Source organism: Anomalospiza imberbis, chromosome 3 (genome assembly GCF_031753505.1).
Source record: "Anomalospiza imberbis isolate Cuckoo-Finch-1a 21T00152 chromosome 3, ASM3175350v1, whole genome shotgun sequence".
In the NCBI taxonomy this organism is placed as follows: domain Eukaryota; kingdom Metazoa; phylum Chordata; class Aves; order Passeriformes; family Viduidae; genus Anomalospiza; species Anomalospiza imberbis.
In genome coordinates this window covers 93,468,923-93,483,346 of record NC_089683.1, presented here as the reverse complement: position 1 = coordinate 93,483,346, position 14,424 = coordinate 93,468,923, and the positions used below count along the sequence as shown (strand labels likewise).

General features: G+C 37.0%; 1 protein-coding gene across 6 annotated transcripts in view; it reads right to left on the bottom strand.

Moving 5' to 3' along the window:
- Nucleotides 1–901: 901 nt before the first annotated feature.
- BICRAL (BICRA like chromatin remodeling complex associated protein) overlaps nucleotides 902–14,424 on the bottom strand; it is a 49,569-nt gene continuing 36,046 nt past the window's right edge. For all 6 annotated transcript variants that reach the window (XM_068185816.1, XM_068185817.1, XM_068185819.1 and 3 more), the window contains 6 exons: nucleotides 13,338–13,435; nucleotides 11,470–11,531; nucleotides 11,217–11,362; nucleotides 10,972–11,066; nucleotides 9,666–9,768; nucleotides 902–8,882 (listed from right to left, as the gene is read on the bottom strand). In XM_068185816.1, coding sequence (XP_068041917.1) covers nucleotides 8,077–8,882; nucleotides 9,666–9,768; nucleotides 10,972–11,066; nucleotides 11,217–11,362; nucleotides 11,470–11,531; nucleotides 13,338–13,435 — 1,310 coding nt within the window. In that variant the 3' untranslated portion in view covers nucleotides 902–8,076. The remainder of the gene's footprint in view (nucleotides 8,883–9,665; nucleotides 9,769–10,971; nucleotides 11,067–11,216; nucleotides 11,363–11,469; nucleotides 11,532–13,337; nucleotides 13,436–14,424) is intronic.

Genomic DNA, 14,424 nt, shown 5'->3' with positions numbered 1-14,424 from the left:
TGCTGAAGATGATGCCTACTTTTCTGACAGTTGTTATTTTCTTTAAAATACTAACCATTTGACAGGTAACAATCTTTTAACATCTTTCTCACACTAAATTCTCTTTCTAGGTCATAAAAAGCAAAAATTAATGTATTTTTCAATACACACCATCACCTGTGTGATCCCATAAAGTTCAATTGAAAACTGCAGCCAGTACTACACTCTTAAATAACCTTTCTCCACAAAGTTAACTGAATATTATTAGCATAGAGTTGTTAAGGATGAATAAGATGACTGAAGGTCACCTTGTCTAGGGCCCCTGCTCAAGCAGGGTCACCTGGAGCATGTTTCCCAGGACAGTGTCCACATGACACAGTACTGCAGGATTTCCACAGCACTGCTTGATGTCTTAGTCAATCACACCATCAGACATGTCTTAAATTACCTCATTTCTTCCCTAGGCTTATCGTTTTCAGTAGGTGCTTTTGGTGAAAGAAAGGGATGAGACTATTGTTTCAATGCCCCCAGAGACCATTGGCTGCACCACTACAGACAGAGAAATAAATACAGTCAGCCTATAAAGATTAAAAGGATAATTACTGCAGTACAAAAAAAGTCTGTGTGAAGGACCAACTGCCTCAATGCTGTGTAAGAGAAAAAATATCTGGGGGGAAAAGTCTTCACAATGAGATTTGATTACATCTGTAAAATGTTAAAACCTCCTCTCATTACTAAAGCCCACCAGAACCACCCTGTTTGGCACAATTATTTAAGACCTACAACTGACCAAGCCCTTTACAGACTTGCCAAACAGGCAAAACCAATTTACAGACTGACACAAATTCACCTCCCCACTGAGGCCGTGAATCACCAGATACATTACACTAAAATTAAACTGATACGATTGTGGATTCCTTGGTGTTTTTTTTTTGTTTGTTTTTTGTTTTTTTTTCCAGTAGGAAATTGACCCACGTTTGGTTTGAATTAAACTCACTCATTGCACTGAAACAAATAACTAAATGGAAAGATATGAGTCCCTTTGAAGAGAGTGCAAATCAAATTTGGGTGATAATTAGCAGCAGATAATTGAAACCTACTGTTTATTTGCACAGAACCTGAAGTTACTGAGCTACCTCTGGAATGGACAAATAGAGCTGCACATTCTGCTTTCTACCCTGCTTCTCATTTTTACACCTTTTACAGAACATTGTCAACTCACCCATGTCAAAGCTCCTTCAACCTTGTTAAGTAAAGGGGGGGGCGGAGGAAGCTAGTGAAAATATTCTTTTTTCTGTTCTAAAAAACACTGGACTTTTAACAATTTACATCTGCTCCTTCTCTTTTTCCTCTCCATACACACAACACTGGATTTCAAGATAAATCTTGCTTTTGGATTGCAGTACAAACAAGCAAGTCTGTATTTGAGTATAAGGTTCTAAGGCTCCTGGTCACCCCATTTGTAGCATGGGTTAATCCAGTTTTCAGTCTCAAATTCTTTCAATGCCTGGGCCCTGGCAACAGAGCCATAAAACATAAAACTACAACTAACACCTTCAAGTCCGAAAAAGCATGGCAGACCAAAAGAAAAAGTAAATAAATCCAGTTTTTCCTTCCATCAATAATCTTGCCCTGGTCCCTGATATTTATTTCTACCAAACCAGCCAGGTAAGGAAGAAAATACCTTCACTTGGGGTAGATGCTAAACACATCTGCATGCAAATAGCAGAGGGGATCTCTTAGCCAGAGAGTTTACAAATTGGAGACATAAACATTAATTCCTCCAAAAGTTACAGAAATTTATGGAAAATGGGAGCACAGGTAAAATATGATGGTTTTTTGTGGGATCCTGCTTCATCAAAATGGCTCTGAAACAAACCATGCAGCCTCTGACAGAATGCTGCTGAAGAAACAGGTCAAAGTGACTTAAGACTAGAAGTATCCAAGAATGCTTTATTACTTAGGAGATTAAAATTTGATTGCCAAAGGATAAAACAAAACAAAATCAGAGTGGGATGCTTTCTCCCTTTTAGCTTTAACAAAATCATATGTGTTAATATTTCACTTTAAAAAAAGGAGTCCTCAGCTTCCTGGGAAGTGAGACTTAACTCTCAGATTGTTGTCACAGGACTAAAACTGCCCTTCTGAATAGAGGAGAGTAACATAATGCATTTTCATAAAGGGAATTCTAATTACTACAGGTATCTTAATGTTGTATGTTGTTTTCACTAAATACTCAAAATTAGTCAAATCACTGGGGAAAATTTAACCTCAGAAAAAAAAATACTGTAGTAGCAAATAGATTCCATACCTTCCTTACCTCTTAGTAAGGACTTATGTTGTCAATGACACTCATTCAGTAGCATGAAAATACCTCCACAATTCCATAATACTTTGGAACTGACTCAGAGTTTTTAAGCAATATTCTCGCTCAAATTAACATGAAACCTTGCATATTAGATATGCTCTTTCACAAACAGCTTTTAATATCAGTGTGAGCCCATCCTTGCAACTCTTAAGACACACAAATCCTCATCTGAGTAAAATATTCACTAATTCCATTCTTCACCCAGGTGCAAAGGCAAAAAGAGCAGTGTGTTTAATATTTTAAATTATGTTATCTAATAAATAAACAGATACAGTAGTCTAAAACTTCCTGTGTCTACAACACGTTTTTAAAATCAGGTTTAAGTCATTGAAATCTCAGATCCCCAAAAAAATCCATTCTGCACACACCTATTCACCTTCCTGCTCATCTTTTCCAAACCCTGGAGCCTCGTCTCCTTCAGCCTCATGTGAATTTCCTCCTCTGGACACAAAGGTTTCCAAGTCCCTGTTCCTGAGCACTCAGTAGAGAGCCTTCCACAGGCACAGCAGACACTATACTTGCCATTGATAACAGAGGCTTCCAAAATCCCTGATTAATTTTGCCATGAAAGCGATGTGGACATGTTCAACCTCAATAATATTTACTCCATGCATTTTTATGCTGTTGGCCATTTGTCAGCCCCAGATCCACCCAGCAATGCCTTGCTGTGAGATGAGCTCTATCAGGTTTCCAGTGATGGTGACTGCACTCCCTGGGCAGTCCATTCCAGTGATGAACCACCCTTTCAGTGAAGAACTTCCTTTTATATCCAGCCTGAACCTCCCCTGGCAAAGCTTGAGTCTTTGTTCTGTCATTAGCTGCCTGGGAGAAGAGGTCAATCCACACCCTCCATATATATACATATGTGTGTGTGTACATATATTAAAAAAAAATAAAATACAGAAGAGCCTTAAATTCTGATGCAGCTAGTTCCTCCATCTATAGAACACTTTTTCCCCACAGGTAAGATATAAACTCTAGAAAAAAAATAAAATGTGGTCTTATCCACAGCACACAGCAGGGCAACTTCAAAGGTTTTTGCTTTACACCAAAAATATTGGTTCAGCTGGACACTCTGTGTCCTTTGCGGGTTTTCTCCCCTAGTACAGGAGGCTCCCTCAAGCTTACTTGGTGTTTACCTGTTGTAACTCATTATTATGCACACTTTTTTCCATGTCCAATACGATGACCAGCTGCAAGATTAGCAGCACTCACAATTGCCAATCCATAAATCACAAAGAACTCGGTACACCCACCACTACTCATTTGAAATCTGTACATGCATTCCATCTGTGCACCAGAGCTGCTATGAGCAGATCTTCACCAGACCTTGCTTCAGCAACTTTCTTCAACCAAAGTGAAAGCTGACCACAGTCACAAAGACAGTTTCTCCCATTTCTTGAAGCTGTCTGACAAATGCATTGTTGTGAAAACGCCAAGGAAATGTGTGTATCATTTAAAGGAAAAATTTAAAGGCTTATTGCTGAAGAAGAGAGAAATTCCTCTAAGTTTTAAAATTGTTTACACTTACCTTTCCTTGTGCCAATCTGATTCTGGTTGGTTTTTTTTCATTCAGATCCTCAAAATGAACAGTGTTTTGACTTTCTTAAATCACCTAACCATTAACACACATACCCAAATCTTCAGAAATTCTGCCCCATAAGTTGGAATAAACATAACAAGACGCAGTATAAAAATGCTATTGAAAAGCAATTAAAAAAATATGCCATAAATTCTTAAAAGAAAGTTATTCTCGGGTGAACACACCTGCATAGTAGACTTCACATAAAATGTTTAGGATTACAAAAGGTTTGCCTGGTGATTCTACCAGGATATGACAAAAAGAAAAAAAAAACAACCCCAAGATGCTTAGCCATCCTAACCCAAAAAGAGATTAAAATAGCATATAACTGATTTTATTAATTTTGTTACTGTCTGAATCCATGTGGGAAGCATTCAAAAGGCATATTTATTTTGTCGCATTGACAAAATAACAAATACTAACCATGAAGATTTCTACCTTTCAACAGTGCAGGCCCTACTCCAAGATGAGAGGCAGTGCCCTTCACCAATGTTCCTCTTCCACAGCCTCCAAAAACAAAGTGAGGAAGTTCCAGGCATAAGAGCTTTACTAGATCGGAGTCCCAGCATACACTCTGAAAAATTCAATCACAGTAAGAACAGGTTCATCATCCCTCTAATAAAAGTAGGAAGATTCCCTGTACCACCTGCAATTGCAGCATCTTCTCACAAAATACCCAAACACGGGTATTTATAACCAAATGCAGCTGACATGAGTCAAACCTGCAGCGTGGATGCAGTGGCCACTTCATCCAAAAGCCTTCTTCTCATCTTCCATCTCCCTGAGGCACCAGGAAGATGATGCCTCTACCTCGTGAAAATACACCAGAGGAGCAGAGCATGTCTCAAGAACCTCGCTGTGGTATGACTTCTAATACCAACAAGGCAGAACCATTGGCTCTTTTGTAATTTGGAGATTAACATTACTGAATGTAGTTATAATGCCACATGAACCAAATCCTAATAGTGCATGTTCAGAGAGATGCATAAGGAGTATGGAAAGTTGGCCTAAATATATTACAACAGAGCTGTATCATGAAAAGCAGAGGAGTAAGTATATTTTGCAGTCATATTACTTAAACTGACACCAATCACCTTTTGGAAATGTAAATATTCAACTTGGTTAAATCAAGACAATCACAGGTAGACATTTTTTCCCAAATCTTTGGCTGTATTGCAATGGTTGTTTCAATTTGTAATCTCCAACTAAACATTTCCTATCCATGGATTAACAATATATTTACTGACTTGTGTCTTTTAACAGTATTTATCCAACATAACAAAATAAACTGCAATTTGTTATACTTTTTTTTTTTTTACAAAACATTTTATAAATATTTTTACAAAATGTATACAAAGCAATTTCAAGTGAGACATACTTTACAAATGAAGGTATTTAAGCAAATAAAGTCCATACCACGCTGACAATAAGTGACACATCCTCTTTAAGTGAAGTCAGTCTGTAAGGCCTCCCTACTCTAACAGATAAATTATACCAAAATCTTCAAAATGAACATAGTTTTCTTAATTGCCAGTTTAAAATTTGTTTTAATATTAGGCAGTATTAAATAACATTGAAATCACAATGCTGATCCAGCAAAATAATGAAAACATGTTTAAAGTCATGCATATTCACAATACTTTGCTGGACTTGAGCCCATATGATTAATAAACTTTTTTTAAGCACCACAAAAATACAATTATTTAATTTACTGCTTCACCACGTACCAGAATTCCTTTAAAACTGAATTCAAAGGAGTGAACAACAGAACATTAACAGTCTAAGATCAATCTTACTAGGATTGTTCAAGGGGTTCCTCTCATCAGCAGTTCAGAGAAATGTGTCTGACCAAATCAATCACCATTACTGTTTGCAATTTGTCACTTTTTATATGCCATTGTCCTCCCTTCCCAGTGAGACCCAACAGAAGACACACAACCTGATACTTCAGTTATGTATTTGCTGTAGAGAGGCTGAAAACCCCAAACCCATTTCAAGGTGGTACAACAAGCAAGGGGACTGATGAATGTGCAACTTCACCTTTTTTTTCCTCAGTAAAAGAAAAATTTAACTAGCCAGCATACAGCTGTGTAACTTACTGCTCTCCTTCCTAAATAGTTCAGAATGATAAATTAATTAAATTTCCAAAATGATAAAATAAAATATGCATCAGGATACACAGCCATGAGAATATTATTAAATCTAAAAAGGCAATAGGTGAAGACTATCTTGTCAGTTTTGCCAATAAGAAAACAACTACCTGCCTGAGAGCCTATTCTGTGGACACCCAACTAAAAATTTAAAACTGGCAATACTTATTAATATTTCATACAACACTTGGGAATGTTGGGTTTATACAAACATGTACTTTAAAATTGGCACAATTTTTTTAAATGGCAATTAGTAACATATAAAACCAGTATTTCCATTCACGTTGAAGGGGAAATGAATTTTAAGGAAGTTCATCTTTCTCTCATTGCTTTCTAGATTTGGTTTCCTTTAGTGGTCAGACAGTGGACTGTAGCTCAGTACTGAGTTGCATTGTAATGTTCTACTATCCCAAGGATCTAATTCTGCTTCCTTCCATGCCATTGAGATGGACTGAATTACACACCAGCAAAACCTTTTGGTTTCTCTCCTGGCAATCTGACTGGCAACCACAGCTTGTCACAACGAGCCTCTTACATAATGAAAATCATAATCAGCAAGTCTGGAAAATGGCTGGTAATGTTTCTGAGAAATGGTGGAGAAGTTCTGGGGGAGAACATGAGCATACCTTAGAAACCACAAAAGCTGTATCCTCCTGAGCAGACATATGTACTACACACACGTGACCAATGTCAGCGCGCTTATGTGCACTAAAGCACTCATGACCAAAGTAAACTTGAACAAAGCAGCATGGGCAGCAAAAAAAAAAAAAAGTCATAGATTAAAATAAATAAATAAAATAATAAGATTCTATCTTAACAACATGACAGCAAGCCAAATGCAAACCATGCAATGGTTTCACTTGGCTTTACAATATGAATTAATAATTACACATTTTTTTGATATGTTTAAACAATGGGATTGCTGATCAACTTTGGTCTGTACATATCTTGATAATAATGACTGCTACGGTGGATGATTTAACATTCTCTGACAGCAAAAAGCAAAATAAAATCAAAAATAAACACTGGCCTTTAAATTTACTCAGAGTAAGGCTAACATCCTCTTAAAATATAAGCTACAAATACAGTTTTCAAATCAAAGTGCTTTTGACACTTGGTCTAAAAAAAAAAACAAAACACAAATAAAAAAAAAAACATTTATACCACTTCAGAAAGACTCAAGGCTGACTACATCCAATTATAAAATGCAAAATCTTTTCCTCAAGAGATAACATATATGTATTATATATATAAATTCATGGCTCTATCATGGCCTCATCCTGTACACTTTGCTATTTACTGGCTTCCATTCTACCTTCCTTAGTCAAGCATTTATTACTTCATATCATGCCACTGTGACTAAGATCATATAATATCATCCCACAGACTAAAGTTACCCACTACAAATATATCAAGTACTAGTTTCTGCTCAGAAAGCAATAGAAAAGCACTTAAAGTTTAAATTATGAAGCCTTGTAAACACACTGATGATTTCCTTGCAACTTAAGAATCCTAGAATACAGATTCATTAACAAAGCAAATAATCACTTCTGAATAGAGGTACAGTGGGTTTTCCAGAAAAACTAAAAATTTGATGATTTGTGGAAGAGAAGGGTAGGGGAGAATTGTTGCTTCCATCACTCTTTAAAAACATTTTCTTAATAAATATATCCTTTCAAATGACTGTGATTGTCAGTATATTACCGTATTATATAGGGCCTAACAACCTGCAACCCTGTTACGTTGCAGTACTGCTCAATAATCAAAAGCACTATCGTAATAATACTTGAAACAGTAAGGCCCTAACAGACTGCATTCTAACAAGGATTAACTTTACTTGGATATCTCACTGTAACCACAATGAGTATTGCTCTCAAACACAGAACAGAATCTAGTTTAGAAAGGTTAACCTTAAATGCATGTCAGGCTGTACTTGTGGTGTCATTCACATTTGCTTCTGCTAAGAGAAACATAACTTGTCCATGGTACTGTAACTATTAACACTCTAAGATACTATTTACAGCTGCTTCTAAAATAGAGTCAGTTTCTACAACACTTTCACTGTGGTCTGGAATAAATTTTTCCAGGCAGTTCTCTTGTGAAGCGATAGGCGAAAAATTAGGGAACTCTAATTCAACGGAGCCACTACTTGCCGCCTCATTTTGTGGCTGCCTCCCAGCTTTTTTAAGTTCCAAGATGTTTTTAAATGTAGTTTCTAAACTCTTACTGAGCAGTAAGTCTTCCTGGGGTGTTTCACCAGAGCCTTTCCTGTTATCAGGATGCAAAACCTCATTCTTTGGAGAGCTCCTCAGAGTTTTGTCTTGAAGTGAATTATTACACGTTACCTTTGAGAAAGACTGAACTGCATTCCTTGATATTTTATTGTGTGTTCCATGACTGCCTCTTGACACTATTTTTGACAAGTCTTCAGAACTCAAAGAATTCTCAGTGGGCTTGGCAGGATCTTTCCCACTCATCCTTTCTTCAGAAAGGGCCAAGTATTGGCTCTCAGAAGAACAATTAGCTTTTTCAAACTTTAAAGCTTTAGTGAGGCTCTCAGATTTTTTAGTAGAAGCTTTTCCTTCTTGTGGTGTCAGAATGTTGTTAGGCACTATAGGAAGTTTACTGTGATTTGTGGACTCTGCTGAGCTGGATTTTGGTCGGTCTCTGGCTTGGGTTTTGGTAGCTTGACTTCGAGAAGGTAATCCTTTGCTAGACTGATGGTCACTTTTGCTGGACTGTGCTTCTTCAGCTGTTTTCTCAAATTGTTTGGCAGAACAACAAAAATCGGCCTGATAACCATCTGAAAATTAAGTAGCAAGATTTTACTAAAATTGCCTACACATCCAAATAACTGACACTCTAACAGTTTCTGTGTACTGAAATTCAAATAACTTCCACAGCTCACAGATCTGGGTCTTTAAGAGATGTTCATATGCTTAAGTGTTCTGCGGCGTACAGTGCAGGAGATTAGCACGAAATTAATCAGCACACTGCTCACTTATGTGCACTGTAAAAATCAGATTAAGGGCACTTCCCAGCATTCTGAATATGCAAATATGGTCTCTGAAGATTAATACTTTCTACAGCACAACCTGTGAATATCTTTTGAAATATGCAGATCATGCAGGACCTTTAAACAAACTGTGGCTATAATCTTACACAAATAATGTGTTTCCAGGTGCTATGTTTAACAATATCCCAGTTAAAAATGCTGCCATTTAAATGGCCATGACACTCCAAGAGCAACACTTCATTAAGATGAACATGAGTATTCATGCTTCAAACAGTGCTGGTCTTTCTGACTGCAAGCAAACTCAGAGGTTCTTCCCTGCTAGGATGGAGGCACTGCAGACATCATGACTGTTGTCAAAAGAAATTCAAATATTTCTCTGCCAAACAAGTAAAATATTTTTTTCCCTACAAATAACTGCTTCAACTGCTTCAACAAATAACTGCTTCAAGTTATCTTGCAAATGCTTATTCAGTATTTCACTAACTGGAATCTATAGCAATCAGTGCCTCACTCTGGCCACAACTATTTTTAAGAACTCTACACTTAATTTAGAAGTTAAGTGTTACTTACCAGGATCCACAAGTGCAAGACGCTTTTCCCGGGTCAGAGATGCTCTTTCCTCCTGGTTAAACATCCTATCTATCATAACCATTTCTGCAGAGGGATTTATCCGCTGGAAGAACAGGAAAAATGCAACCAATCTCTGTAGTGACTCATATGTTGGTATCAAATCAAAACATTGATAGCTTAGTTAAATTTCAGAGAAAAGAAACTTCTTTTATTATGTATTTGCGAAGAACATTCTCAATTCAACAGTCTTGACTCTGACCCAACCACTACTGAAACTCAATCACAAAATATTACTCACATTGTAATGCAAATATTATTTGGGAAAGACTTTAAAACATGGAATTGCTATTCCAGTTGTATAAATTGTACTTTTTCAGGACTGAGTATGCTTACTTCATAATTTTACTTCATACAGTATACCACATTTTTACTTCATATAATATCCTTCTCTTTTAGGGGATCAACCAGCAAAAATCTTGAACTGGGACCGCTCTATCATCTACCCTGCACTTCTCTCCTATCTTGTAACTAGCTGGTGCAGAGCTTCATTTTGCTGACAATGCATTCAAGCCAGCTGGATCCATCCATCACAGAAAATGTTCACTGCACTAGGCCATAAGATAGGCAACTAGTTTCAAACCTGAATGCTATGTGAAATAAACTTTTCAAAACTACTAAATGGGATTTGCCACACAACATACCAGATGCTAAAAGAACAAATCTCAACCTCCATCCTGTCTTTGGAAATACTTGCAAATATTTAATGGCTAGGATCTTTTACAATGCAACTGCTAGTTTTAAAATCACATTAATTCTAACAGCTATATTATGTATTCCTGTCTCTAAGTATCTAAATGCCTATTATACTCAAATTCAAAACTCTTCCAGGTTTGAAAACTAGCATATCTGAAGTCACAATGGCATTTCCTGATCCTTGTAAAATACATTCTTTAACTCTGTCAGTTTTATTTTACCTCATACCTGGGATCGTGAAAGCACTTAAATCAGAAGCACTTCTGATGAAGTTCCACCTAGCTTTTAAGGACAACGATTTCCTAAACTGTAATATGATTTGGCTCCAATTATAATATGGCTGGAGGCCTCTGAATGGACAATATCAACACTATTTCAGGTTTCATCAGCCACAGAAATACACAGAAATCACCCTCCTGACTATCGCAGCCTGTTCAGTGTAAGAGCAAAGCAGAAGCAAAGAACAGAAGTTCATGCACTTGTTCTGCAGGTATTGTTTAAACAAACTGAATCCCATCCAATAAACAAAGTGTACCTGGGTCCTACACCTTACCATTGCATCTTCTATAAGCAAACATCTGTACTTGTTCAGCATAGCCTGTGTCCTCTTCAGAAGCTGTGTAGCTACAGATTCAAATTCACTGTCCACTAAAAAGACAAAGTACACTTTCAAACACTGTTCTTCAATAACCTGCACAAATTTTAAAATGTTTCTTTTCTTATTGCTCTAATTTACATTAAGAATTCTCGCAATACACTGATTACAAACTTACTGCCAAAATTTAAAAAGAAAATTACCTTTTCTTAAATCTTCTTCTGTTGGCAGTGATCCCTGGCACACATGGTATGAAAGGAGTCTCTGAACTGCATCATTTAATGATCTGAACCGACTTTTATCTGGTGTCACAGCATGTACCTGATCCTTCTGTAACTGCTGCATAATACTACAAAAAAAAATGATATATACTTAACATACTGTACAGAGTTTTTACATTGACAACAGTAAAAATTAAGGTTTCTGCAACAAAATTAAAACGAAATAATGACTTACAAAGCTCCTTTAGTTAACTGTTTAGCAGCAGGCCTTTTCTGTCCAACTAAATGACCATCAACCTAAGTTCAAAGTAAAAGACAAATTACAATATAGCCCCTCATTGGCAAAACCTAAGTTTCAGGATTTGTTTCTGTCAATTAGGTACATTACCAGCACTAATTGTAACCACCCAATAAGTACAAACACTTCCAACTATCTCCTATTTTCACAGGGCACTGTATATCCAAAAACAGGGAAGTGACAAAACCAAAGGTCTGAAATGCTGTTTTTAGACAAATTCCACTGTTGTGCATTATACATACTTCATTAAGAAAGAGAAGATCAAAGTTAACAGGTGCAAAGAAGGAAAGGTGCAAGTAAAAACTTTTATAAATAAATCTGCTCATACAAACTGTCTCTGCATTTCTCAGATGTCATCTTACCTGATATTGATGGATTAGAGTATCTGTGAGGAAAGCAGGCTAAGGTTGTGCACTTAAATTCTCAAAAGCCACAGTGAATGGGGGGGGTGGTGGTAAAATTCATTCCAGGAATTCTATTTCAGTGTCAATGCTACAGATACGCCCATCAGGTGGAGATCTACGTCATTTTCTCCTTTACTTAGATATTTAATGAAAATAAGATTTTTCCTGGGAACACTCTCCTAAGACCTGAGACTCTCTGATGGGGTAAAGATTCATGGCAGGCACACTGGAAGAGTATTTGCCTCAAAAAGCCTCCAACTTAAAAGCACAAAAAGTACTCACCACCAAGCAGAATTAATATCTGACCAACTATTACACAACCAGGCTGACCACCTAACTGAGCACTACTGTACAGTCTGCTCTACTTGTACATCAATAAGATGTGGAAAAATATTCCTGTCCTACTGCATTGACAAATACATTTACAAAGAAAAATTTTAAGTCAGATCCTCTCCAAAAAAACTCATCCTGGACAGTGTTTTTGTACATACTTGCATTATGTGAGAGAACTTTTGATGGTAAAAAAAAGAAGACGGCAGTAAAAAATAAAAGAGACAAAGACCAGGTGAAATGGTTCTGCTGCTTCTCAGAAACCACTCTCTCCCAATCAGCTAGAGAACAGCTGAGTTTGTAAGAAATAATGAGAAAAGTAGGTTTGGCCAACTCAATGAAGAATTGCTATGTCATACAAAATTATCTTCAGGGAACAGTAGAGTCAGACTCCACTTACTGAACTGAATCTCAAAGCAGCATTCAGTGTATCAATTTGCAAAATAATCAACATTTATTATGTCAAGGTAGAATTTGTCAAGCTTGAGGGAATTCATATACTCTACAAAAAGCCTGCAATGATTCCTTATTTGTTTACTCACTATCTCCCCTCACCCCAGTGGAGAGGAGAATTAGGAAAAAAAGTAAACCTTGTGGGTTGAAAAGAATAGTTTAAAAACAGAAACAAAATAATATAGTAATGATAGTTATTATAAAGTTGTAATGAAATAGAGAAAAGGGGGAATTAAACCCCGGAGAAGCAAGTGATGCACAGTGCAATTGCTCAGCACCCTCTGAACAATGCCCACCCCGTTCCCAAGCAGTGATCAGAGGCTCACAGGCAATTCCTACATTTACACACAGACATGATGCTCCATAGTAAGGGATTTTCCTCTGGCAGTTTGGGACAGCTGTCCTGTGTGTGTGTGTCACTGGCACAGCATGGGGCACTGGAAAGGCTGTGACTTGCAGTGCAAGCCCTGCCCAATAACTGAAACAGTAACTGGTTATCAACATTACTTGCATCCCAAATCCAAAACACAGCACTGCACAACCCACTAAGAAGAAAATTAGCTCTATCCCAGACAAGACCAGGACAGACAGGGAAGCATATAAATAGAAGTTTTCTACCTGTATACTCTGCTGAACTGATGACGATCCTATCACTTTTTCTTGTGGCTGTGCTGCTCCTAGAGATTGTTGTATGATCTTTCCTCCAGAGTCCTGTCCTGTAAAAAAAAGTTGAAAACATTCTTGTCATGCTAAGCAAGAGGAGAATAATTTTGGCTACCTATCTGGGATAATTTTGTTTGAGTTTTAAGGAAAGCCACACTAATGCTTTTAAGCATAAGATGTAACTATCCCATGGAGAAACCAGCTCATAAAAATTAAACACGACTGATATTTTGCCTGAAAACAACAAAAATCCTCGGATATAAATCACATCTCACCATGGTACTGGAACATAAGAAGAATTTCAAGTGTTGTAAGTTTACTGTCCCAACAATTTACCTATAATCATACAGTAAATTTTATCAAGTGTTTTAATACCAGTCCTCCCTCAAGTGTATTACCCACATTTTTCTAGAGCTCCTGGAAGTATTTAGACAGCAAGCATATTTTTCCCCTACATTTTTTTAGATAGGCAGACTTCCTCCAATTGCCTTGCTTCATAATCCAAACAGCATCCTATCAGTCATGCTACCTTACAACAAAAACAAGTAAGAATTTATTAGGTTTCTTTTCCCCAAAGACACCCAGCATACTGTGCAGACTGTATAGAATTGCCTGGACAGCTTATACATAACACTACACTAGGGAAAAAAAAAAAAAGCAAGGTAGAGTATAGGACCTTATTCAAAAGGTCACTTATGTACAAAGAGAACAGGAAGGTTACTGCATTTTTCTGCTTGCCTTGAATGCACCGGTTGTGTTCTTTCAGTAGCACGGTGCTGCTTGAAAAGCTGCTGTTTTGCCATGAACAATGAATGAACTATTCTAACTGAAAGGGACACATTCAAGAACAAAGTGAGTGATGACAGCCTGCACATAACCTTGTAATAGCTATTTCTCTTCCCTCTGTAACTGAAGCAGCCATCACATTCAACATTCTAGAAGTTTCATGGAATTTTAGCAGATGTCTGTATTTTGAAAATAAAGTATTTCTATTTTCCTAAGCTGAAAAAAAAAGAAAAATGAAAGAAGGTACAATTTTGGC